The 27246-nt window shown below is 43.9% G+C and overlaps 1 protein-coding gene across 1 annotated transcript in view; it reads left to right on the top strand.

Moving 5' to 3' along the window:
• The window catches only part of LOC106583567 (citron Rho-interacting kinase), a 62926-nt gene extending 35680 nt beyond the window's left edge, over window positions 1-27246 (top strand). Inside the window, 16 exon segments of the mRNA XM_014167915.3 lie at window positions 89-253; window positions 6384-6521; window positions 7675-7855; window positions 15749-15840; window positions 16018-16122; window positions 16439-16608; window positions 17570-17650; window positions 17862-17997; window positions 18277-18416; window positions 18658-18859; window positions 19015-19143; window positions 19324-19404; window positions 19536-19614; window positions 19712-19882; window positions 24579-24969; window positions 25323-27246. Of these exon segments, the coding sequence (XP_014023390.2) occupies window positions 89-253; window positions 6384-6521; window positions 7675-7855; window positions 15749-15840; window positions 16018-16122; window positions 16439-16608; window positions 17570-17650; window positions 17862-17997; window positions 18277-18416; window positions 18658-18859; window positions 19015-19143; window positions 19324-19404; window positions 19536-19614; window positions 19712-19882; window positions 24579-24969; window positions 25323-25346 (2285 nt within the window). The 3' untranslated portion in view covers window positions 25347-27246.

The following is a 27246-nucleotide window of genomic DNA, read 5'->3' as shown; positions in this document are numbered from 1 at the left end:
TTCAGAGGGGTTGGGTTAAATGCAGAAGACACATTTCCACTGAACACATTGTTGTACAACTGATTAGGTATTACCCTTTCCCCCCCAGCGGCCCATTTCAAAGCCTCAGAGCATGCCCCGGCCACGCCTGCCTCTGCCCGTCAGCAGATACTCATGTCGGCCATTGTCAAGTCCCCTGAGCTCCAGCCCAACCCCAGCATTCTACTGGCACCCTCCAGCTCTGCCCGCTGCAAGGAGAGCTCCACGCCCGAGGGTAAGTCCTACAGCCCCTGCTCTCTCTTGTCGCTCTCTGTCTCTCTCTCTCTCTAATTTTCTTGCTCTCCTTGCTATCTTCTGCTGTCACCTAGCCACTTTTAGAACTCTTTTTTTCCCTCTTATTCTGCTCACAGAGAAGCGAAGAGTAACTTTTGAAAGTAAGTGTATTCCCAGTTTGAAAATGTTTTTTGAAGAGATCACCATCTTCCACCTCATTGTGCTTGTGTTCACTCCTCGCTGCAACTGGTTCATGGGGCACATTTACAATGCTAGCCTGCATCTGTGGTGCATGTGATGCAGGGTTTCCATTAGCCGGTAAATGCTGTCTTTTGGCCAATATTTTTTTTTTAAGCAAATAAATAAAATTGTTGCCAGCCAAATTGTCCTAAAAAAAACTCCATTGCGAAAGAATGCTGTTTATTAATTGATGGAAATACCAGTGATGAGCTCCAACTTCAAAGGCAAATATGCTTCATAGGCTAATAAATCATCAAGCTGCTTGGAAATTAGTGTCTGGTGTGTGTTTCTATTTTTACTCACGCAAAAGACACAAGGTCCTCATAAGGGACTTCAGCTAAGTGTACCCTGACTGGGAAAAATTGACGAAGATTGTGTTGATTATCCCTGTTTCTAGCGTGAGGGGATTCTTTCTCCAAAACAGAGTAAAGACTGCCTCAAGATCACGCCTTCTTGAGGACAAAGTAACGAGGCTGATGCGCATCGCAAGGTGCTCCAAGGAGTTGGACAGTTTTGACTTCCCAACAGCAGCAGCTCACTTTGAGCAGGCCATCGTTTGCCGCAAACGCAAGTAAATTAGAGGCAAATTCTTGTGTTCATCAGGCCCGATCCTAGAAGTTCTACTGCCATCCTAAGCAAGATCAACATATGCTGCCTCTGTGTCATGTAGTATATTAGGTTTTGGGCCAGCAATGCATGTTAATAGTATGAAGATTGGAATGGATTGATAGACTAGAGTAAGGATGTGTATCATGCGCAATTGGTGCACTTCAGTTGAGCTTATTCAGTAACACTTGGAAACAATACATCGTTTACGACTATTCACATCGGAGAGTTGCAGTCACTAGGCACAGAGTTGTTATCAATAAGCCATGTATATCACACATTACACAAGTCACAACCCGCGATAATTCAAATTACAATAAACATAACATTAACATCATCCATAAGAACTGTAAGAGTGAGATATTATCTGATCTTGAGAAAGGCATGGTGTGGGCCTCGTTTCACAGGAGCATTGTAAAATAAGCTTTCTCTCAATGAACCAGCCTTAACGAATTTAGTTTATTTACATATCGAATTTGATTGTCCAACATCAGTTTGATAATATCTCTTTCAGCTGCTGTGGTGCTGAACTGCAGCGGGAGTGTGACTGGCCGACCCGGTCATGGTGGTCAAAAGTTATTTTTTTGTGTGTACATTTTAGCTAACCCTAATCCCAACCCTTTACCTAACCTTAACCTAATTATCATAGTCTGCTACATTAATTCTCCTAACCTGCTACAAAAAGTCAAATATTACATGAATCTGGATCCCTTCTCATCAGGACCTGCTGGCCCAGGTGTTTGTAGACAACCATATTGTGTTATTTATTAGGCCAAAATCAAATGTTCATGACTAATCTAAATTAAATTAGAGAGGCCTAGATTGTATTTGAAAACACCTGTTTATTTATTAATTACAATTTCATACAAATAGCCTTTAGCGTCGTTCGCAAATTATATTATATAAATATAATATTTTGAAGTTGGGTTTTATTACTGTGTTTTTTAAATTTTATATACAATACCGTTCAAAAGTTTGGGGTCACTTAGAAATGTCCTTGTTTTTGAAAGAAAAGCACATTTTTTTTTATCCATTAAAATAACATAAAATTGATCAGAAATACACTGTAGAGATTGTTAATGTGTAAATGACTATTGTAGCTGGAAACGGCAGATTTTTTTTTATGGAATATCTACATGGGCGTACAGAGGCCCATTATCAGCCACCATCACTCCTGTGTTCCAATGGCACATTGTGTTAGCTAATCCAAGTTTATCATTTTAAAAAGCTAATTGATCATTAGAAAACCCTTTTTCAATTATGTTAGCACAGCTGAAAACTGTCCTGACTAAAGAAGCAATAAAACTAGTCTTCTTTAGACTAGTTGAGTATCTGGAGCATCAGCATTTGTGGGTTCGATTATAGGCTCAAAATGGCCAGAAACAAAGACCTTTCTTCTTAAACTCGTCAGTCTATTCTTGTTCTGAGAAATGAAGGCTATTCCATACGAGAAATTGCCAAGAAACTGAAGATCTCGTACAATGCTGTGTACTACTCCCTTCACAGAACAGCGCAAACTGGCTCTAACCAGAATAGAAAGAGGAGTGGGAGGCCCCGGTGCACAACTGAGCAAGAGGACAAGTACATTAGAGTGTCTAGTTTGAGAAACAAACGCCTCACAAGTCCTCAACTGGCAGCTTCATTAAATAGTACCCGCAAAACACCAGTCCAAACGTCAACAATGAAGAGGCGACTACGCGATGCTGGCCTTCTAGGCAGTTTATTGCTTCTTTAATCAGGACAACAGTTTTCAGCTATGCTAACATAATTGCAAAAGAAAAAAAATAGCTTTTCTTTCAAAAACAAGGATATTTCTAAGTGACCCCAAACCTTTGAACGGTAGTGTATATTTTTTATATTCATTTATGCAATTGGAAATGTTTTGCTTTTCAATAAAACTTGTCATGTTGGTATAAGAACGTCATTCTACTTTATTTTATTAAAACTTTACAGGCTAATTTATATTCTGGTAAAATGAATTTCAAGAATCTAAATGTGATTTTGAGCACCTTGGGTGTACGCCCTAATGCGTTAAGTATCCGATGCATATATGAATGTCCGGTACATTTCTCAAATGTCCTCTGTATTGAAATCTTTCCAGTCACATTGTCCGGTGCCAAAGTTTCCTAAAAGAAACCATGATGTGATGCTGTCAGGGTTATTGGCAGAAGGAACAAGTGTTTAGAGTATCAGTGGGCAAAAATTGAGAATGATTCAGAATCCACTGAGGAAATGCTCCATCAGTTGGTCAACAAGATGTGGGTGGGTCTTGGCAAATGTAACTGCCACTGAGTTATATTTTATTCTGTGCCAAACGCCCTCAAACGCAAAGAAGAGGGTGAGGATCAGGACTTCTGGATTACAGTTTGCTGCACTTGTTGATAATGAAATCTGAAAATACTCTGGATACATTCAGTAACATAAGAATATTACTGGAAAATGTGGGGTAGGTGCAACATAAGACAAGAAAATGACAAGTGTTTGAGTGAGAGGACTAACTGGTGTCTCCAAGTGGTCACACACATCTCCAAAGTGTGCACAGTTTCTAAGTAATTTCAATGCACTTTCAGAACAGTCTTCAACTATAAGATGCTTTTCTGAGCTCTCTTAGCTGTGCCGTTGAGGAACTGGACTAAGCACACTTGTAGTTGTTTTGTTTGGAACCCAATCACACACCATCCAAAAATATCCCTTTATAAATTGCAATCTGGGTCAGGTGGACAAAGCTTTTTCTATTGCCAATATGACTAGCTAAGTTATAAAATACAATCTTATAGTGTTAGGCTTTCACAGGGCAATTCAGAGAAAATATATTTTGTGCGCGTAGAAAGTAGTAGCGTGCATTCAGGTGTGTGCATTCAGGTGCATGTTGCGCTGCAAATTCTCTTCACAATAGACAAATGGACTCATTCTGTTCAGAACAACCCAGGGTATGACACCATGTCATCTTGTAACTGTACATCAAACATAGTGATCATAAACGTTGACACTGTACATGACATGAGCTTTATGATCTGGAAATGTGAAGTGCACATTTGGACTCACGGTTGTTTGGCTTGCTTGTATGACATCAAAGCGGTATTTATTATAATCCTCAACATCTCATCTTGGAAATAATTTAGAGCAATTCCCTCACTCAGACAACAAAAAATGTGCAAAAGTTGCCCAATTAGCGGGAGGGATGATGGGGGCAAACTCTTGTCGTGTGTGGTGCTCAAGTTCCGAAAGGCTGTCAGTCAAAACCCGTACAAGGCTGTGAGGCGCTGAGCTCTGACGTCATTTATAGCATGTTGGCATACAGCCAATGTGTTCCAATTTAGGTCCTTATCACTGCCCAACTCTGCCATTTTCAACCTGTATACAGGTATGAGTGTAAAGGGTTAACCAGCCTTTCTTTTTGCAAAACTGAGTAGATCTGAAACCATTACCCATCTTTTGTAAATACATACACACATTGTCATCTGCATGATCCAACTCATAGTCATGGTTATGTCACTAGAACAGAGAACATGCAAGTGCAGAGAATTTTCGGGGTATACTATGCCTCGTACACCACTTGCTTAGTCTTGCTGTCAAAAAACTGCTGCTTTCTCATATCAGGACCATTTAAGTGACAAGAACAATTTGCAAGGTATAAAGTGCATTCGGAAAGTATTCAGACCCCTTTACTTTTTCCACATTTTGTTAAGTTACAGACTTATTCAAAAATTTATGAGGAAAACATTTAATCAATCTACACACAATACCCCATAATGTCAAAGTGAAAACAGGTTTTTATAAATGTATATAAATGTATAATTTATATATAAAAAATTTAAATACCAAATTTACATGAGTATTCAGACCCTTTGCTTTGAGACTCGAAATTCAAATCCGGTGCATCCTGTTTCCATTGATCATCCTTGATGTTTCTACAACTTGATTGGAATCCACCTCTGGTAAATAGAATTGATTGGCCATGATTTGGAAAGGCACACACCTGTCTATATAAGGTCCCACAGTTGACAGTGCATGTCAGAGCAAAAACCAAGCCATGAGTTTCCAAGGAATTGTCCGTAGAGCTCCGAGACAGGATTGTGTCGAGGCACAGTCCTTGGGAAGGGTACCAAAAACTTTCTGCAGCATTGAAGTTCCCCAAGAACACAGTGGCCTCCATCATTCTTAAATGGAAGAAGTTTGGAAACACCAAGACTTCCTAGAGCTGGCTGCCCGGCCAAACCGAGCAATCAGGGTGGAAGTTCCGTGGTCAGGGAGGTTACCAAGAGCACGTCACTCTGACAGAGCTCCAGAGTTCCTCTGTGGAAATGGGAGAACCTTCCAGAAGGACAACCATCTCTGTAATACTGCACCAATCAGGTCTTTATGGTAGAGTGGCCAGACGGAAGCCACTCCTCAACAGAAGGCACTTGACCGCCCGCTTGGACTTTGCTAAAAGGCACCTAAAGGACTCTCAGACCATGAGAAACCAGATTCTCTGGTCTGATGAAACCAAGATTGAAGTCCTCAGCCTGAATGCCAAGCTTCACATCTGGAGGAAACCTGGCACCATCCATATGGACAAGAATGGTGGTGGCAGCATCATGCTGTGGGGATGTTTTTCAGAAGCAGGGACTGGGAGACTAATCAGGCTTGAGGGAAAGATGAACGGAGCAAAGTAAAGAGAGATCCTTGATGAAAACCTGCTCCAGAGTGCTCAGGACCTCAGACTGGAGCGAAGGATTCCCTTCCAACAGGACATTGACCCTAAGCACACAGCCAAGACTACGCAGGAGTGGCTTTGGAACAAGTCTCTGAATGTCCTTGAGTGGCCCAGCCAGAGCTCGGACTTGAACCCATTCAAACATCTCTGGAAAGACCTGAAAATAGCTGTGCAGCGACGCCCCCCATTCAACCTGACAGAGCTTGAGAGGGTCTGCAGAGAAGAATGGGAGAAACTCCACAAGTGCAGGTGTGCCAAGCTAGTAGCGTCATACCCAAGAAGACTGTACTGAGTAAAGGGTCTGAATACTTATGTGATATTTCAGTTTTTGACTTTTGAATAAAACATTTTTTTTCATGAAAACCTGTTTTTGGTTTGACATTATGGGGTATTTTGTCTAGATTGATGAGGGGGGAAAAAACTATTGAATCCATTTTAGAATAAGGCTGCAACGTAACAAAATGTGGAAAGAGTCAAGGGGCCTGAATACTTTCCAAATGCACTGTATGTGCAAGACCACTGCAAACTCATTCATTCTAGTTTTCACAAATTTTCACTCTATTTTTCTCCCTCCATCTTGTTGTAGAGTATGGGCGTCGTGTGAAGGAGAGGATGCACCACAACATACCCCATCGTTTCAACTTCGGACTCAACATGAGGGCCACCAAGTGTGCCGTCTGCTTGGACACCGTGCACTTTGGACGCCAGGCCGCCACCTGCCTAGGTTAGTAGGTCCTACTGTACTGCACTGCCTTTCTTCCTCATCACTGTTGTGGTAGCACTGCTGTTGAGCTCATGAGCAATGTCCCAGACCACTGCATTATGTTCATTACCAGGGCTCCAGACTGTCTACCTACCCGGATACCTCTTTCGCTTTGGCCTGCTGCTGTTTTGACCGAGCCACGCTCTCCTTTCTTGGGGAACAAAAATGCTCCCGGAGAAAGAAATGTGTTCTGATGGTATAACATTTTGAAATCCAATTGCTGGCAAAACACCGCTATCATATTTTCACAGCTGAAGAGAGGAGGTTCTCAGCTTTCTGTGCTGATTAGCAACTATTTTACAACTGAAATATTTGATAAAGCTTCGAGATACAGAGCGCGCAAAATTATTATGTGCATTGGCCATTGCAATTGCATAGGTCTCATTGGGCGGTAGGCTACAACTGCAACATTTTTTGGGACATTACATTTACTTTTAGATTAATACATGGCTACTAACAGTGGGTATTATATTTGGAGTTAGTGATCGAGCTAATGTGTTTTGAGTTTACACTTACTCGAGTGATGAATTGGCCCCAAATAAATTAGCCTATGATATTCATGCAGGCAAATTCTTCTTTATTGAACAAAATCAAAAAGGCAACACTAAAATATAACAAAAGCCTAATTGTCAACCCAAGATGACAATCACTGGATTAGGAACCAAATTTAAGTATTTAGAATCACAACATGAAAAGATGATGAAACAACCTATTTCTTGAATACAACCTCAGTACTCTATAACACTTTTTAATAAAGCACTGTGAATGATTTTCTAAGATTATATTTAAAAAAAATCATATTGTTTGACGCTGCGCAAAAAAATTGGTGGGACCAAATTATGGGCTGGTGCCACCAACCAGTGCCACCAGGGGAAAATGTTAGTCGAGCCCATACTCTATTTCAACTTTTTCTTGAAATCAAACTTTTGTAGCTTGTGGTCATTATTTTCTATAAAGAAAATTGTACATTATTCCTGACACTCGTATACAGGTATGAAGATAAAATGGATTGACAACACAACTTCTCAGAGTACTTGTTTTCAGCCACCATAACTCTAAAATAAATTCTACAGAATGAATGCCTTTCCTTCTCTCTCTTCCTGGTCTACTGTAGAGTGCCACACCCTGTGCCACCCCAAGTGCTCGCCCTGCCTCCCTGCCACGTGCGGCCAGCCGGCGGAGTATGCTACCCACTTCTCAGAGGTGTTTTGTCGGGAGAAGGCCAACTCCCCTCCCCTGCAGCTCAAAGAGGCCGCTGGCCATGTACGCCTGGAGGGCTGGATGAAACAACCCAGGTCTGTGTACTTATATTTGTGATGGTTCCACCTGTCACTAGAGGGCGGCAGAGACCATCCTAGAGCCAATTATGACAGTCAGGTGTGTTCTATTACTCATTATGATTTCCCCTTTCAAAAGAGGTGTTTTCTGTTTCTCTTTGCAGAAGCTAGAATTGTTTACCGTGTGCGGTCGTTTCCTGAGTGAGTTTTCGAGACTTAGTGTTTGTTGTTTTTTCAAGTGTACTGTGATCCTGCGGATACCGTTTCTCAGTAAAGTATTATGTTTATCCTTAACCACTGATTCCTCGTCTGGTCTCTTCTCTGCACCTGGGTCCAACCTTACCACGTCACTGCAAGCTTCTGCCTAAAAATGGACACAACAGAGATCCCCCAGATCAAGAATGTTGTAACCCACCAAGGAGTACTGCTGGGGCGGCAGCATGAACAACTCTCCCACTTACCGACTCCTTCCAAAAAGAGTCGAACCTTAACCCAGGAGGAGCCAATGCCCAAGTCTCATTGCCCAGTGCTACAGGCTTTGCCGTAGTTCCTCCAGGGAACCTGCACCGGGAACACAAGATCCAAGCCGCCAAGCGGTATGGCGGCCACCCGGGAGGATGCAAGGGGTTCCTCACTCAGTGTTCTCTGTGTGTGCTACAGTCCTCCTCGTTCCACACCGATCCTCCTCATTCCACACCGATCGGGCCATGATCGCCTACATCATCTCTCTACTCTCGGGCAAGGCCCTGGCGTGGGCAACGGCGGTGTGGGAACAGAAGCCACCATCCTGCAGCTCCATATTAGCCTTCACTGCCAAGCTGCGACGAGTCTTCGACCACCCAGTCGGCGGACGAGAAGCGGCCAGCCGACTGTTCAACATCCGCCAAGGGGACAGACCAGTGGCTGACTTGGCCATTGAGTTTCTCGCCGCCGACAGTGGGTGGAATACGGAAGCCCTGGTCACCGCTTTCCACCAGGGTTTGTCAACTCCATCAAGGATGAATTGGCCTCTCGGGAACTGGGAGAGGACCTCAAGTCCCTGATCACTCTGGCAATCAGGGTTGACAACAGCCTCCGAGAACGCGTGAGACAGTGCCTTTTTGATACCACCCCAGTATCCCGGTTTCCTGAGCACCCCAAGCCCCCCGAACAAATCATTGAGGAACCCATGCAGATGGGACGCACAAGTCTGAGCCCACAGGAGCGTGACAGGTGCATGCACGAAGGCTGCTGCCTCTACTGCGGAGGTCTCGGCCATATCCGTGCTACATGCCCAGAGCTGACGGGAACACCAGGGCTCGCCAGGATAAGGGGAGACCCTTATAGGTCCACAGACGACGCAATCGCAATCACACTGCACACTGCCCTAACCCAACCCAATGCTGTTCATCGACTACAGCTCAGCATTTAACACCAGAGTACCCTCCAAACTCGTCATTAAGCTCGAGACCCTGGGTCTCGACTCCGCCCTGTGCAACGGGGTCCTGGACTTTCTGATAGGACGCCCCCAGGTGCGAGGGTAGGAAACAACATCTCCACCCTGTTGATCCTCAACACTGGGGCCCCACAAGGGTGCGTTCTCAGTCCTCTCCTGTACTCCCTGTTCACCCATGACTGCGTGGCCATGCACGCCTCCAACTCAATCATCAAGTTTGCAGACAACACTACAGTGGTAGGCTTGATTACCATCAACGACGTGAGGGCCCTCGGAGTGTGGTGCCAGGAAAATAACCTCACACTCAATGTCAACAAAACAGTTCCTCGGCGTACACATCACGGACAAACTGAAATTGTCCACCCACACAGACAGCGTGGTGAAGAAGGCGCAACAGCGCCTCTTCAATCTCAGGAGGCTGAAGAAATTTGGCTTGTCACCAAAAACACTTTTACAGATGCACAATCGCGAGCATCCTGTCGGGCTGTATCACCGCCTGGTACGGCAACTGCTCCGGCCACAACCGTAAGGCTCTCCAGAGGGTAGTGAGGTCTGCACAACACTTCACCGGGGGCAAAGATCATCAAGGACAACAACCACTCGAGCCACTGCCTGTTCACCCCGCAATCATCCAGAAGGCGGGGTCAGTACAGGTGCATCAAAGCTGGGACCGAGAGACTGAAAAACAGCTTCTATCTCAAGGCCATCAGACTGTTAAACAGCCATCGCTAACATTGAGTGGCTGCTGCCAACATACTGACTCAAATCTCTAGCCACTTTAATAATTAAAAATTGGATGTAATAAATGTATCACTAGTCACTTTAAACAATGCCACTTTATATGTTTACATACCCTATATTACTCTTCTCATATGTATATATTGTACTCCATACCATCTACTGCATCTTGCCTATGCCGTTCGGCTATCGCTCATCCATATGTTTATATGTACATATTCTTATTCATTCCTTACCCTTGTGTGTATAATAAGGTAGTTTTTGTGAAATTATTAGATTACTTGTTAGATATTACTGCATGGTTGGAACTAGAAGCACAAGCATTTCGCTACACTCACATTAACATCTGCTAACCATGTGTATGTGACCAATAAAATTTGATTTGATCTGGGCAGTTACCTCCGGCTACCCAATCACTGTCTGTCACTACCCGCATCCTCCACTGGGACAACCGTCAGCACCAGATTCAAGCCTTCGTGGACTCCAGGGCCACAGATAATTTCTTTGATCAGGACTTTGCCAGAGAATTACAAAACCCCTGCGTGAAATGTCCCATCCCTCTGCAGATTCAACGCCTCGATGGAAACCCATTGGCTCCGGTCAGGTGGAATATCAGACCAAGCCCATTCTACTGCAATTTGGGGTGAGACTCTTAGTTTTCTTTTGATCACTGTTCCCGAGAACCCCCTTATCTTAGGGTACCCCTAGCTAGCGCTACATAACCCACTATTCTCCTGGTCCATGGGACACCTATTGGAATGGGGTAAGGACTGCCAGACTAAATGTCTAAGACCCCCACCAAGAGCCTCGCCATGTCCTCCTGCATCCATTGAAGACCAAGACTTCTCTGCTCTCCCTCCCGAATACCTCGACCTCCGGGAGGCCTTCAGTAAGATGCAAGCCACCACCCGTCTCCCCCATTTGTTCATACATTTTACATTTTTTTTTTACATTTTAGTCATTTAGCAGACGCTCTTATCCAGAACGACTTACAGTAGTGAATGCATACATTTCATACATTTTTTTCCCGGTACTGGTCCCCCGTGGGAATCGAACCCACAACCCTGGCGTTGCAAACACCATGCTCTACCAACTGAGCCACACGGGACCAAGGGGACCAAGGGGACCAAGACTCATACGACTGTGCCATAGAACTCCTACCCGACTCCACACCTCCCGGGGCCGTTTGTACTCCCTCTCGACCCCTGAAGCAGCAGTCAGGGACAATTACATCCGGGAGTAGCTGGAGGAATGTTTCATTCACACCAATACATCCCCAGCTGGTACAGGCTTCTTCTTTGTGAGTAAGAAGGATGGAGGCCTGCGTCCTTGCATCGATTTCAGAGGGCTGAACCAGATTACGCTCAAGAATCGTTACCCCCTACCCCTGATGTCAGCTGCCTTGGAGTTGGCCCAAGGGGCCCAATTCTTCACCAAACTGGACCTCTGCTACGCTTACAATCTGGTGAGAATCAGGGAGGGAGAAGAGTGGAAAAATGCCTTTAACACCCCTAATGGTCACTATGAGTATTTAGTCATGCCCTTCGGATGATCGAACTCACCGGCAGTCTTCAAGCAATTCTTGCCAAAGGAACACAACTACAATGTAGGCAACCGGGAGCTCTTGGCAGTTAAGTGGGTCCTTGAGGGGTGGAGACACTGATCGGAGGGGGCACCTCATCCTTTCGTGTTCTGGATGGACCATAAGAACTTGGTCTCCATTCAAGAAGCCAAGAGGTTGAACGCTCTCCAGGTTAGGTGGGCTCTGTTTTCTTAACTTCTTGGGGCTATGTGGGACGCTAGCGTGCCACCCGTGGTGCACCCTATCAACAGCAGGTGCATTTCAAGAGCGGCAAATTTGAAACCAAATAAATGTCAAAATTCAAATTTTTCAAACATACAACTATCTTACACCCTTTGAAAGATAAACATCTCCTTAATCTAACCACGTTGTCCGATTTCAAAAAGGTTTTACGGCGAAAGCATAAAGTTAGATTATGTTAGGAGAGTACATTGACAATAGCTGTGTGTAATGTTTTGTCAATTCAAAGACGGGGTCACCAAAACCATAAAACCAGCTAAAATGATGCACTAACCTTTTACAATCTCCATCAGATGACACTCCTAGGACATTATGTTAGACAATGCATGCATTTTTAGTTCTATCAAGTTCATATTTATATCCAAAAACAGCGTTTTACTATGGCATTGATGTTGAGGAAATCGTTTCCCTCCAATAACCGGCAGTCAAGTCAGCACCACAAATTAAATAATTAAAATTAGAAAACATTGGTAAAATATTATATTGTCATTTAAAGAATTATAGATTTACATCTCTTGAACGCAATCAACTTGCCAGATTTAAAAATAACCTTACTGGGAAATCACACTTTGCAATAATCTGAGCACTGCGCCCAGAAAAATATGCTTTGCTATACAGACAAACGGCCATGTTGGAGAGATCTAAAATCGAAAATACTATGTAAATAATCCATTACCTTTGATTCTCTTCATCAGATGTCACTTCCAGGAATCCCAGGTCCATAACGAATGTAGTTTTGTTCAAAAAAGCTCATCATTTATATCCAAAAAGCTCCGTGTTGTTAGCACATGATCTAAGCCAGCCGGACTTCTCGTCATGAACGAGGGGAAAAAATATATTTACGTTCGTTCAAACATGTCAAACGTTGTATAGCATAAATCATTAGTGCCTTTTTTAACCAGAACATGAATAATATTCAAGGTGGACGAATGCATTCTCTTTTATAACGTATTGGAACGAGGGTACCCAACATGAACTCGCGTGCCAGAGTCTAATCGGCCATCACCGTTCCATGGCTCTTGTTCGGTCAGATCTCACAGTAAAAGACTCAAAACACTTTGTAAAGGCTGGTGACATCTAGTGGAAGCAATCGGAAGTGCCAAAACATTAATCAACCCCTCTGTGTTTCAATGGCATAGGCTTAAAGGTAATTCAACACATCAGGTATCCACTTCCTGTCAGAAAATGTCTCAGGGTTTTGCCTGCCAAATGAGTTCTGTTATACTCACAGACACCATTCAAACAGTTTTAGAAACTTTAGGGTGTTTTCTATCCATATATAATAAGTATATGCATATTCTAGTTACTGGGTAGGATTAGTAACCAGATTAAATCGGGTACGTTTTTTTATCCAGCCGTGAAAATACTGCCCCCTAGCCCCAACAGGTTAACAGGTTCGATTTCACGCTCGCCTATCGCCCGGGATCCAAGAATCAGAAAGAAGACGCCTTGTCCCGCCAACACAATGTCTCTAACAAGGGGGGAACTCCGAGCCAACCTCTGTGATATGGAGTATTGAGACCACGCGCCGACAAGCCCAGACCCGAGAACCTGACCCCGGCGGGGAACCCACTAACAAACTTTACGTTCCGCGATCAGCCCGTTCCCCGTGTATTACAATGGGGACACTCCTCTAAATTAACTGGGCATTCAGGGGTTAATCGGACAATGGAGTTCCTGAGGCTGAAATTCTGGTGGCCCAACATGATTGAGGAAGTGAGATCCTTTGTTGCGACCTGTTCCACCTGTGCCCAAAGCAAGTCCTCACGACAACGACCGGCTGTGTTGCTCCAACCTCTGCCATCCAACACAAATTTTATTGATCACATGCACATGGTTAGCAGATGTTAATGCGAGTGTAGTGAAATGCTTGTGCCTCTAGTTCTGATAGTGCAGTAATATCTAATAAGTAATCTAACAATTCTCCAACAACGACCCAATACAGACAAATCTAAAGGGGTGAATGAGAATATGTACATAAGTATATGGATGAGCGATGGCCGAGCGGCATAGGCAAGGTGCAATAAATGGTATAAAATACAGTATATACATGTGATATAAGTAATGTAAGATATGTAAACATTACAGTGGCATTGTTTGAAGTGACTAGTGATTGGGTCTCAATGTAGGCAGCAGCCTCTCTGAGTTAGTGATTGCTGTTTAGCAGTCTGATGGCCTTGAGATAGAAGCTGTTTTTCAGTCTCTCGGTCCCAGCTTTGATGCACCTGTATCGACCTCGCCTTCTGGATGATAGTGGTGTGAACAGGCAGTACCTCGGGTGGTTGTTGTCCTTGATGATCTTTTTGGCCTTCCAGTGACATCTGTTGTTGTAGGTGTCATGGAGGGCAGGTAGTTTACCCCCAGTGATGTCCCTTCTTCACCACACTGTCACAGGGTTACCTCCATCCCAAGGGGTTACCACTATCTTGGTGGTTGTTGATCGGTTCTCCAAGGCAGCCCATTTCATTGCCTTACCCAAGTTGGCTTCAGCAAAGGAGAGCGCTGATCTCATGATTAACCATGTTCTTCGACTACACGGACTTCCCCAGGACATTGTCTCGGATCGTGGGCCCCAGTTCATCGCACGGTATTGAAAAGCCTTCTCCCTGTTGGGTGCATCGGTGAGACTCTCCTCAGAGTCCCACCCATAGTCGAATGGGCAAACGGAGTGGGCCAACCAAGAACTGGAGAAGTTCCTCCACTGATTCGTGTCGACCCAGGACAGCAACTGGAGCAAGGCGGAGTATGCTCACAACACACTGCCGAACTCGTCCACTCGTCCCCCCCCTTTTTCCTGAACAAGAGGCCGAAGTGGGGGTGCCATCAGCCGAAGCGTTCATTCGACAATGTCGCCGCACCTGGATCAGAGCGCAATCCTCCTTGCTCCGCTCCTCTACCCGACACCAACACCAGGCAAACCGACACGAAAGGCCTCTTCGGCTCCTCCGACCGGGTCAACCGGTGTGGCTGTCTACCTGTGATCTTCCCTTAAAGGTGGACTCATGGAAGCTCGCTCCGCTCTACATAGGACCATTCAAGATCCTGAGTCGCATCAACCCGGTCACCTATTGTCTCCAGCTTCCCAGGTCAATGAGGATCTGTCAATCCTTCCATGTCTCCCGTCTCAAGCTGGTAAGGACCAGTCCCTTCTCACCCCCCACCCCTGCACCTCCGCCCCCTCGACTTGTTGATGGTCATCCGGCCTACACTGTCCGGCACCTGTTGGAGGCTCGTCGGGTCCGAGGTACCCTGCAGTATTTGGTGGACTGGGAGGGCTACGGCCCCGAGGAGTGGGCGTTGGTGCCAGCCCGGGACATCCTGGATCCGGGATTTCAACCAACTACGTGGTGGTCACCCTGGCTCCGCAGCTGGAGCCACTCCTAGAAGGGGGGTGGGGGGGGGGGGGGGTACTGTCATGATTCCACCTGTCACCAGAGGGCGGCAGAGACCATCCTAGAGACAATTATGACAGTCAGGTGTGTTCTATTACTCATTACGATTTCCCCTTTACAAGAGGTGTGTTTTCTGTTTCTCTTTGCAGAAGCTTAAATTGTTTACTGTGTGCATTTATTTCCTGAGTGAGTTTTCAAGACTTAGTGTTTGTTTTTTTCAAGTGTACTGTTTATCCTTAACCACTGATTCCTCGTCTGGTCTCCTCTGCACCTGGGTCCAACCTTACCAGGTCACAATAGTAACCACTTTATTATGGACATTCTTCTATTTACCTGCCTTACCTTGCTTTATGTAGAGCACTTTGAGAATTTCTTGTAAAGCCCTTTTTAAACTAAACGTATTTTTCCTTCCCTACTCCTTCTCTTCCTCCTTCTTGGGCATGAGCTCTGGGTATGGCGCTTTACAGGGAAAATGTAACACCTGTGAATATTCTGGTTCATAGTGTGTGTGTGTGTGTCTGCAGGAACTCCAGGCGGGGCCAGCAAGGCTGGGAGAGGAAGTATGTGGTGCTGGATGGGACCAAGGTGTCCATCTATGACTCTGAACCCAGAGAAGGTACTGCTCCTTGACTTGACTCTCCTTTTGTGTTTATTCAACAGACTGTTTTGGCAGTGTTTTCATGACCATGGTCTCCTGGGACTTGTCCAATAGGAAATGCTAATTATTTGTTTAGCATTGCAAAAAGTTTTGCTGCGGTTTTGTTTAATGAATATGACCCTGGTGTGTTTCCAGACTCTCTGAAGCCAGAGGAGGAGTTTGAACTGTGTCTCCCTGACGGAGAGGTGACTATCCATGGAGCTGTGGGAGCCTCGGAGCTCATCAACACGGCTAAGTCAGGTACAGTTACAGTGCGCCTGTCTAAGGAGGAGTAGGGAAGGAAAAATAAGTTTAGTTTAAATAGGGCTTTACAAGAAATTCTCAAAGTGCTGGTACAGGTTGTGTTGATACAGGTCCACCTGTCTCAACTTGTTTTTCTGCAAAAAATCCACCACCTGGAACAAACAAAGTTAATGGTCCCTACATTAAACCTAACAAAAGTTATAGATGACTCCTCTAGATATTACTCATTTAAGTAGCTTAATCAGGTGTCGGTGTGTGATCAAGTCATGTTTCTTCAATCTGTAATCTTGTTGTGTTGGTACTCTTTGTGCAGACATCCCATACATCTTAAAGCTGGAGTCTCACCCCCACACCACCTGTTGGCCTGGCCAGTCCCTATACTTCATGGCTCCCAGCTTCCCAGACAAGCAACGCTGGGTGGCTGTCCTGGAGTCAGTTGTAGCTGGCAGCAGGGGCTCCAAGGACAAGGTTGAGGCTGATGCGGTGAGTGTGTGTGTGTCTGTGCATATCTCGAGAGCCATCTTCAATCTCTAGTCAGTTGATATTTGAAGTATTGTTGTAACTTTTAATGTCTCCATCTGAGTTCTCCTGCTAGTGCCTTAGAGTTTATAAATGAAACACACTCAAACATGAAAGAGCAAGACTTGCTTGGTGTTTGCTGGAGAGTAGGGTCAGGTGTATTCACACTCAATAGTCTCTCTTTCTCTCCCCTTCCCACCCCTTTCCCTCTCTTTTTGTCTGCATGTTGTCCCTCTACTGTCTGTTTGTTGTCAATGATTTTTATGTTTGAATGCATATTTTACACATATTTTACACTTTATGTGGGGGTGTTGTTGACCACACTGTAGATAGCTGTTCCTAAAAAACAGAAGAACCTCTCCCCATTGGTCCAGGTAAAGATCTGCATGAGCCTGCCTTATGCTTGGGCCGACAGAGCATGCAGTACACACACTTACTGTATACATGTACAGACATATCCAAGCACACAAACTACACATCACTATCACGCAAACAGTAAATGCAAACACACACTCACGCCCTGAAAGGCAGCCACATGCCCACACATGCAGCTCTCATGCAGCGCCTGTATGTGAGATGGCACTGTTGTGCAGCTTTGTCCCCTGGCTTCATGCATGCACTTCCATGTTAATGGTCATGTACTCTACGCCCCACCAATGCAGCCCAATGATTGATTGATCAATTGGTTTGGTCTATTGTTAAGGGATTGATAGTTGCACCATCCATTGCTATGTCTTTATAGTTGTTTCAAGTGTCTGTTGTTAATTTAGATGTTTTATTTTTTCCCCCCCAAGTGTCCATATCCAGCAGCTCACAGTCATGTCTGTGTTGTCACCTGCTCTGTCCTGGCACACTCTTGCCTCTTGTCACAGCCGTTGTGCAGATAACCTGCTGACCTGTTGCTTTCCCTCTCCTATGATGACAGAAACTTCTAGGGAATTCTCTGCTGAAGCTGGAGGGAGACGACCGGCTGGATATTAATTGCACCCTGCCCCTCACCGACCAGGTAGGACCTGCAACTAAACCATGCTACGGACTTGAGGTATACCTTTTATCATGGATGGAATAATACTTGGCTATCGAGATAGATCATTCACAAGAACGTGAAAGAAACATGGCTTTATTTGCTCAATTCTCAACAGCAAAATATGTATGTGATGGGTTATGTTGCTATTTCCCCATTCTAACTGTGTGGCCTTCTCTCTCCCTCTCCATAGATAGTGTTGGTGGGCTCTGAGGAGGGCCTGTATGCCCTGAACGTCATTAAGAACAGCCTGACTCACATCCCCGGCCTGGCCTCCGTTTTCCAGATCCGAATCCTCAAGGAGCACGACAAGCTGCTCATAATTACTGGTCAGTGTTGGGGACAAACTGTGTCCAGGCAAGGTTGCTGTAGCATGCGAGCGTAGTTCACCGAACCAGTTACAGTATATTAGTACCACGATTATAGAGAACGTTAATACAGTGTAATACCTGTTTATTATCCCATCTCTGTTATTGTGTGTGGGATGGAGTATGCAGTTTGTACTGTAGGTGTTTGTGCTTACTGTAAAAGTACTTTGTGACAACTGCTGATGTAAAAACGGCTTTATAAATAAATGATTGATTATGTCTATACCATGTCTGGTCCAGGAGAGGAGCGGGCCCTGTGTCTGGTGGAGATTAAGAAGGTGAAGCAGTCTCTGTCTCAGTCCCACCTGCCAGCCCAGCCAGATCTCAGCCCATACATCTTTGAGACGGTCAAGGGATGCCACCTCTTCTCCTCTGGCAAGGTGTGAGCCACCAATTTACGTTTCTCTTCATGGATTTTTTTCACCTTATCGAAATAGAATGAAACATTGTTTTCTGTTATAATAATGAGTCTCAGTCATAGTCATAGCGCATAGCAAATTATTCACAAACCTTTTGATGATGCATCAAGTTGTCTGTTAAATTCCTTGACACTGTAGACACAACTGATTACGCCATATCTCTGGAGTGATTGTTGTCTGACTGCTTTTGTCCCTTGTGTAGATTGAGAATGGCACGTGTATATGTGCAGCCATGCCCAACAAGATCACCATACTGCGCTACAACGACAGCCTCAATAAGTTCTGTATCAAGAAGGAGATTGAGACGTCAGAGCCCTGCAGCTGTATCCACTTCACAGGCTACAGCATCATCATCGGCACCAACAAGTTCTATGAGATCGAGATGAAGCAGTACGTGCTGGAAGGTAGGTCAATGACTCCTCACACAGGATGCAAGTTAATGGTAGACCCTTAGCTCGGGTTAAACGGACTGAAACAGGGAGGGACTACCTGGACTTGTCCAAAAATACATTTTTGTATCGTTGGTTGATTGATTGGTGTGGGGACCTCTCTCTTGCAGAGTTCCTGGATAAGAATGATGTGACGTTGGCCTCGGCCATCTTTGCGGCCTCCTCCCACAGTTTCCCCATCTCCATCATCCAGGTCACCCAGGCACCGCAGAAAGACGAGTACCTGCTCTGCTTCCACGGTCAGGCACGTTTCATTCACATTCTATAGGCCGTGTTTCTGTGTGTGTGTGCGCGGCTGGTTGTGAGAGAGGGAGAGTGTCTGCTGTCATTATGATTAGTGAAAGTGCTACTATCAATTTCCACACAGTTTACCTGCAAGAATGATTGCTAATTTCTGCTTGTGGTGATTCCCTGTCCAGAGTTTGGGGTGTTTGTGGACGAGCACGGCCGCAGGAGTCGAAGTGAGGACATCCAATGGAGCCGTTTGCCTCTCTCATTTGGTAAGTCAAATAATGTTTTACCACTATAAGGATCATCTCAGAAGGATTGAAGCATTGCCATTTAGAAAAGTTTTATAAGACATTATAAGGGCTCATACCTGCTTATAACACAGTGCTCCTCTCCATTTCAGCCTACAGAGAACCCTACCTGTTTGTGACCTATTTCAACTCGTTGGATGTGATCGAGGTCCAGGGCCACTCTGCTCTAGGGTAATACCACCTCCCTGATCCTTTAGTTTACTGAAACCCTGAATGAGTTGGCATAACATTGTAAGATTTTTCAATGGGGGTATTGTGTCTTGTTCAGGGCCCACTCGTACGCTCACCTAGACATCCCCAACCCGCGCTACCTGGGCCCAGCCATCTCCTCCGGGGCCATTTACGTGGCTTCATCCTACCAGAACAAGCTCCGGGTCATCTGCTGTAAGGGGAACCTGGGACAGGAGGGGGAGCTGCAGAGGAATGGCTCTGGACGCAGGTACATGGCTCGTATTTATTTCTCTCTTTCACTCACTCACCCTACACTCATTCCTCACCAATGCTGAGCGATTAACTGAAATGTTGGTAAAAATGTTTTGTTTTTTTAAACAACTAATTGACAGACCTTTGTTAAATTATTTGAATTCCATCTCCTTTGTTTTTTTTCTGTGAGCTCAATGCGCACATTGCATAGTTTCTCTAGAGATAAATCAGATAAAGCCCGAACTATGCAATGTACAGTGGGGAGAACAAGTATTTGATACACTGCCGATTTTCGCAGGTTTTCCGACTTACAAAGCATGTAGAGGTCTGTAATTTTTATCATAGGTACACTTCAACTGTGAGAGACGGAATCTAAAACAAAAATCCAGAAAATCACATTGTATGATTTTTAAGTAATTAATTTGCATTTTATTGCATGACATAAGTATTTGATCACCTACCAACCAGTAAGAATTCTGGCTCTCACAGACCTGTTCGTTTTTCTTTAAGAAGCCTACCTGTTCTCCACTCAGTACCTGTATTAACTGCACCTGTTTGAACTCGTTACCTGTATAAAAGACACCTGTCCACACACTCAATCAAACAGACTCCAACCTCTCCACAATGGCCAAGACCAGAGAGCTGTGTAAGGACATCAGGGATAAAATTGTAGACCTGCACAAGGCTGGGATGGGCAACAGGACAATAAGCAAGCAGCTTGGTGAGAAGGCAACAACTGTTGGCGCAATTATTAGAAAATGGAAGAAGTTCAAGATGACGGTCAATCACCCTCGGTCTGGGGCTCCATGCAAGATCTCACCTCGTGGGGAATCAATGATCATGAGGAAGGTGTGGGATCAGCCCAGAACTACACGGCAGGACCTGGTCAATGACCTGAAGAGAGCTGGGACCACAGTCTCAAAGAAAACCATTAGTAACACTACGCCGTCATGGATTAAAATCCTGCAGCGCACGCAAGGTCCCCCTGCTCAAGCCAGCGCATGTCCAGGCCCATCTGAAGTTTGCCAATGACCATCTGGATGATCCAGAGGAGGAATGGGAGAAGGTAATGTGGTCTGATGAGACAAAAATAGAGCTTTTTGGTCTAAACTCCACTCGCCGTGTTTGGAGGCAGAAGAAGGATGAGTACAACCCCAAGAACACCATCCCAACCGTGAAGCATGGAGGTGGAAACATCATTCTTTGGGGATGTTTTTCTGCAAAGGGGACAGGACGACTGCACCGTATTGAGGGGAGGATGGATGGGGCCATGTATCGCGAGATCTTGGCCAACAACCTCCTTCCCTCAGTAAGAGCATTGAAGATGGGTCGTGGCTGGGTCTTCCAGCATGACAACGACCCGAAACACACAGCCAGGGCAACTAAGGAGTGGCTCCATAAGAAGCATCTCAAGGTCCTGGAGTGGCCTAGCCAGTCTCCAGACCTGAACCCAATAGAAAATCTTTGGAGGGAGCTGAAAGTCCGTATTGCCCAGCAACAGCCCCGAAACCTGAAGGATCTGGAGAAGGTCTGTATGGAGGAGTGGGCCAAAATCCCTGCTGCAGTGTGTGCAATCCTGGTCAAGAACTACAGGAAACGTATGATCTCTGTAATTGCAAACAAAGGTTTCTGTACCAAATATTAAGTTCTGCTTTTCTGATGTATCAAATACTTATGTCATGCAATAAAATGCAAATTAATTACTTAAAAATCATACAATGTGATTTTTCTGGATTTTTGTTTTAGATTCCGTCTCTCACAGTTGAAGTGTACCTATGATAAAAATGACAGACCTCTACATGGTTTGTAAGTAGGAAAACTTGCAAAATCGGCAGTGTATCAAATACTTGTTCTCCCCACTGTAGTAAGGAGTTGTAGTTTCCAACAGGACAAAATTCTACATTGTTTAGCTCAGAAAACGTGGTAATTAACTAAATCCATTGTGTGCCGGTATGTGTATTTTACACCTGCTACATAAGGTTAGTGTCGGGCAGACACAAGAGAGAAGACTAAGTGATCAAGAGGGATAGAAAGCAGTTGCTTGACGAGGTACAGTATCTGTACCTGACAATACATGATTGATAGTTTGTATTCAGCAGTCATAAAAGTATGCCTTATTTACTTTGAAGAACTACTAAAATTGTGATTTTGTCAGACAGCATAGACAGCAGCTCTATAGAGATGAGATGATGACATGAAATGAAGTCATCAAATAGAATTAAATGTAATATACACAACGGAAATATTTTATTAAAGTAATGTGAATTAATGATGGTTAATTAGTGAGTAATGAGCAGTCACTACCATCATGGGGCTTTCATTCATTGTTTTATTCTGTGTTACAGCATTCAACCCACATAATGCATAGTGCATAAAAAAAATATTGAAATAGAAAACCGTGATTATTTTTTTTATAATCAAACCGAACCAACCACAAAAAGTACTACTCACTCACTCACTCACTCACTCACTTCCTCCCTAACACACACAGAAACACACGCATACACACCACTTGGGTTTGCATGCATAGAGATACACTCTATCATTGCTTGTTTGGTGGTGGTACAATCGAACAATTGGGAATTGGAGGAACAATGGGATTCTTGGTCACTCAGCCTTCTGTTGGCTGGGCTAGTTAGTGGTTAAACTGGTTAGTTGAGGCAGAATTGGGCCAGTCGTGGTTACAGTATGACTTCATTATGATTTCTCCTAACTCTAGGTTTCATTTAGCTATTGTTTAATTTCCACCAGTAATCACTGTGTGCACGATGGTGGTGTGGACTGGAGCCTCTCACTGGTGGCACTGGTTGGCATTCAGGTGGCATAGTATGGAGCGATTTCAGTGCCAACAGAAATTGAATTCCATTATTTTGAATTTGTATTAGGATATTCAATTTGAATGTGATGTTTTCTCATTTGTAATGCACAAATTGAATTCATAAATTGAACTTGTGTTTCATGAGTTAAAACTGAATTGAGGGGAACAGAACACATCCATGTTCCAGATAGTCGTAGCTTTCAGGAATGGGGTTATAATAGCGGTTAGCCAAAACGGTTCAAACGCTAAAGCCAAATTCATAGGAAGAAAATAAATTCATAGGAAGAAAATAAAGTCAACAAGTCACATTGGCTTCAGAAACCGGCAGAAGCTGGAAAAGTGCCAGGATGTTGTCTCTGGTTTTAAATCTGGATTTAGAGATCTGAATTTGAAAACTGAATGCAATATTATTTCAATTCAGTTTCAAATCATGAAATACAAATTCAGTTTATGAATTCAATTATTTTATTTGTGCATTACAAATGCAAAAATATTAAGTTCAATATCCTAATAAAAGAAAATGTGCCACTGAAATTGCTCCATAGCATAAGTTGCCATACATGTGGCATAGTCTGGCATACTAGGTGGCACCTGTCTGAATACGCGTGACATAGGTTGGCATACATAACTTGTGAGCTTTCTGGTAATGGTATTCTTCCATCTGATACACCATGCACATCTGAGACCTGGATTAATGCTGGTGTTTATTACATTTACATTTACGTCATTTAGCAGATGCTCTTATCCAGAGCGACTTACAAATTGGTGCATTCACCTTACAACAACCAGTGGAACAACCACTTTACAATAGTACATCTATATCTTTCTTTGCAGGAGGATCTGTGCCTTTTACTTAAACATGGCATTACTTAGACATTGTCTATTTAATAAGTAAAATAAATAATGCTAAATAAAGTATGGTTACTAGTTGTATTTTCTAAGACTCCCTGTATCTACCAATCAAACAGCTGCATTAATGTAATATTGCAGTGACAGTTTGCTTAGAGTTAGCTTTTTTAACCACCCTCCCATACAGTGCTTTTGACCTTGTGGGTTTCATGATGTTTAAAGAACAGACCAGAAGAGAGGGTTGAAGAGTAGCATAGGGTTCATTGCAATTTTTCTCATCTTCACCAAAAATATGTTTTACTATAAATACATAAGAGTACAAAGACAGAATTTGAGAAGGCCATCCAAAATGTAATTTGTCAACCATCATTCAGCCATTATCCATACATCGTACTCTTTCTGTGCAATTTAGGACAGAAAAATGTATGTTTGTTAAAGTGCTAGGAAAATGACCAGCTGGAGTTGTCATATCATTGATTCCATTATCCTCCGTGTAATATAAAATGGGACATTTTACTTCTGGAGCGAACATGGTGACGATATGACAAAATGTCTTTGGCTCTCCAATCCATCGATGGATACAAATGTGCAGTGACAGAATCAACCATATCAAATTTTTGTCCTGTACACTTGCTCATGTTTTGTCTCCTACTGTGACAGTGGCTAACCCATTAGCTGTTTGCATAATCTTCATGGATTTCAATGAGAATTGCTTTCTCGACATCCAAAGCCATTGCTTGCCACTGTCTTGATGTAATTTTACATAGCTATTGAGAGTATTACACTAGCCATAGTTATGATTGACATTAATAGAAATATATATATTTAATGGACCACTTTGTACCAAGATCACTTCTTTAAGCTGGATGCATTAGTTGCTGTTTCATGGTTCTGTTCAGTAACTTCATCCAGATACTCCCCCTCACATCACGGCAGCAGTACACTATGCAATGCTGTTTACCCTGTGATCTTTGTCCTGTGGCACCCTGCCCTGCCCTTTCCATCTCCACAATGGGTCTCTCCAATGCCTCCTCTTCATCCACAGCCCCAACAAGCGTGGGCCGCCCTCCTACAACGAGCACATCACCAAGCGCCTGGCGGCCAGCCCCGCATTGCACGGTGACCCGGGCACGCCACACCGCTACCGCGAGGCCCGCACCGAGTTCCGCCGCGACAAGTCACCCGGCCGCCGGCCACACTCGGTGGAGAGGGAAAAGTCTCCCAATGGCAGGAAGATGATGGACCCGCGTCTGGCCAGGTCTCCAGGGAGAGCCTTGGGGGGGGACCTACGCCTCGGTCGCTCCCCAGGGAGGTTGATGGACCGGGACGTGAGGAGGGAGAGGTCGCCGGGACTGGGGTTCGAGGAGCAGCAGCATGGAGTTCGCCAGAGACTCCACACCAGCTCCGGACGCACGCCCCTCACCACAGTCAACAAGGTTAGAGAGTAGACCATGTATGCCTCCCAAATAGCCCCAACACCCTATTCACTGATTTCCCTTGCCGATTTACAGGACATAACATGAGTGGTATTGAGTGACTTGTGAACCCTTTTCCCTATTTAGTGCACTACTTTGGACCAGAGCTCTTTTTCAATATGGCAAAATTTTGATAGCTTCTTTGGATATGCTGAATTACTTGAAAATGTATTTTTCTATAAGACTTTACTATTTCAGTGATCAATCTTCTTTGATCAAGCCTTAATGATACCAAGTAATGTAAATTCCTCTGCCTAACTTCTGTGTTAGTGCCCTAACACCTGACCCGATCTGTCTCTGATCTTTCTGTACAGGTGTGGGATCAATCATCTGTTTGAGGAACAGCAATGTCACACCAGTCAGAAGAGTGACATCCCCCTTACCCGGGTTAGGGAATAGGAGGTTGAAGACCCACTGTCAATGCTGAATGTCAGAACTATGGGATTTTACTGGAATAAATAATGGTTAATGCAATGTTGATATACAGTAACAAATAATTTTTTATATCCAACATTTGACGTCTGCAAGGACCAAAAACAACATTTGTCACAAACACTGAGATAAACGCTTGGAATATCTGCTCAATTAAATCCTGGAAAGTTACAGATAAATCTGAGTTTAGAAACACAACTAAACGTTCTCCTGGATTTTCTCTCTCCCCTGTGCATATCAGCTAGATCAGTGGTGGGCATCTCCAGTCCCAGAGGGACACGCTGTGTGCAGGCTTTTGTTACAGCTCAGCACTAATATGCCTCATTCAAATAATCAACTAATCAAAGTCTTTGATTTAGATCAAGTGTAATTACGTTTTTGTTAGAGCTTATCTGGAATAAAGTCTACACACACACACACACACACACACACTGCAACCTTCTAGGATTAGTCCATCCCTGAGCTAGATGACTACACTAAAACGCACTAAAACCGCACTACCCACAATCCCCAGCAACAGCTGGCTCTTGCAACAGGACCTTTATAAATAACCATAATGCTAATTGACACTGTAAATAGGCAGACTTAGGTTTCTTCCAAAATGGCACCCTACTCCCTATACACTGCACTACTTTTGACCAGGACCAACAGGGATCTGGTCAAAAGTAGTACTCTATATAGGGAGTAGGGTACCATTTCAGACAGAGCCATGCTTTTTATAGATACTGAAAGGGAACCTCAAGGCTGGAAAAGCCACATCTATTTTTGTTAAAGAGAAAAGTGATTGTTACATGTATGTGTCTTCTTAAATGTCAAATGAATATTATTGTTTTAAAACGTCCTTTATCAAGTGAGCATTTTGCCTTGGACCCATCTTGTGTAATGCACTTAAACACGCAAAAACAAACATGCGGCTTGAGAGATCATTACGCTTACAACATACTACTTCAATATTCATTTTTTTACCGCAATCTCCCTTACCCTCTTGTATATACCCCCCAAATTGTTGTTTATGATTGATTGATTGATGAAGAAACATTTTTAGTTTGACTGATTTGTCAAAGGCATGGATGTACTTAAATGAAAATCAAAAAGAAATATCCTATGCTCTTCAGCATCATATTCATTTCAGTGAACAATGACGGTGAATCGACACTGGAGCATGTGAGCGATAGAAAAAAAGTATATTTATACATGTTTTAGTTTGCGTTAAATTTAAATTTTATGGGTGACATTTTCCTACTTCTGAACACCTCACGCAGCAAGAACATATGATATTTTTAGTCACATAAGCCTACTCTTTATACTTTAATATATCAACTTACTTTTGATGTACTTATTCTTTATATTTGCTTAACATCAGCCCCCCCCCACACACACACAAACAAATGATTTATATTCAACCATGACGACCAAAATTCAGTGTAGCAGTGAAAGGTCACGTAGCAAATTCTTGTAGAACAGGTTAGCCTACATGTGCAATAATAAACATTTTGCTCACATCCTCTATATGCATCTTTTACTCAGCATCTGGGCGGGAGTGTACAAGGTCGTAAATTGACTTCATTTCATACGTGCCTATCAATTTACCATCTGCTACCTAAGTCCATCCCTCTACTTTTTCACTTTTTGGAAACTTTGCGAGCGGCAGAATACCAATGTGAGATCGGTGCATTTTGCGGACTCAGTTTAGACGAGAAACATGTGGCCCTGTTCTAGATATGATAATGTTGATGTCTTACAAATGATTTACTAGCTTTCCCTGTAGATTTTGTCACACAATATTAAACATAACCAAAGTCTTTA

The sequence above is a fragment of the Salmo salar genome, chromosome 22, assembly GCF_965601325.2.
Source record: "Salmo salar chromosome 22, fSalSal1, whole genome shotgun sequence".
Classification (NCBI taxonomy): Eukaryota; Metazoa; Chordata; class Actinopteri; order Salmoniformes; family Salmonidae; genus Salmo; species Salmo salar.
The sequence above is the reverse complement of the archived record's forward strand: the minus strand, read 5'-3'. Positions and strand labels throughout refer to the sequence as shown.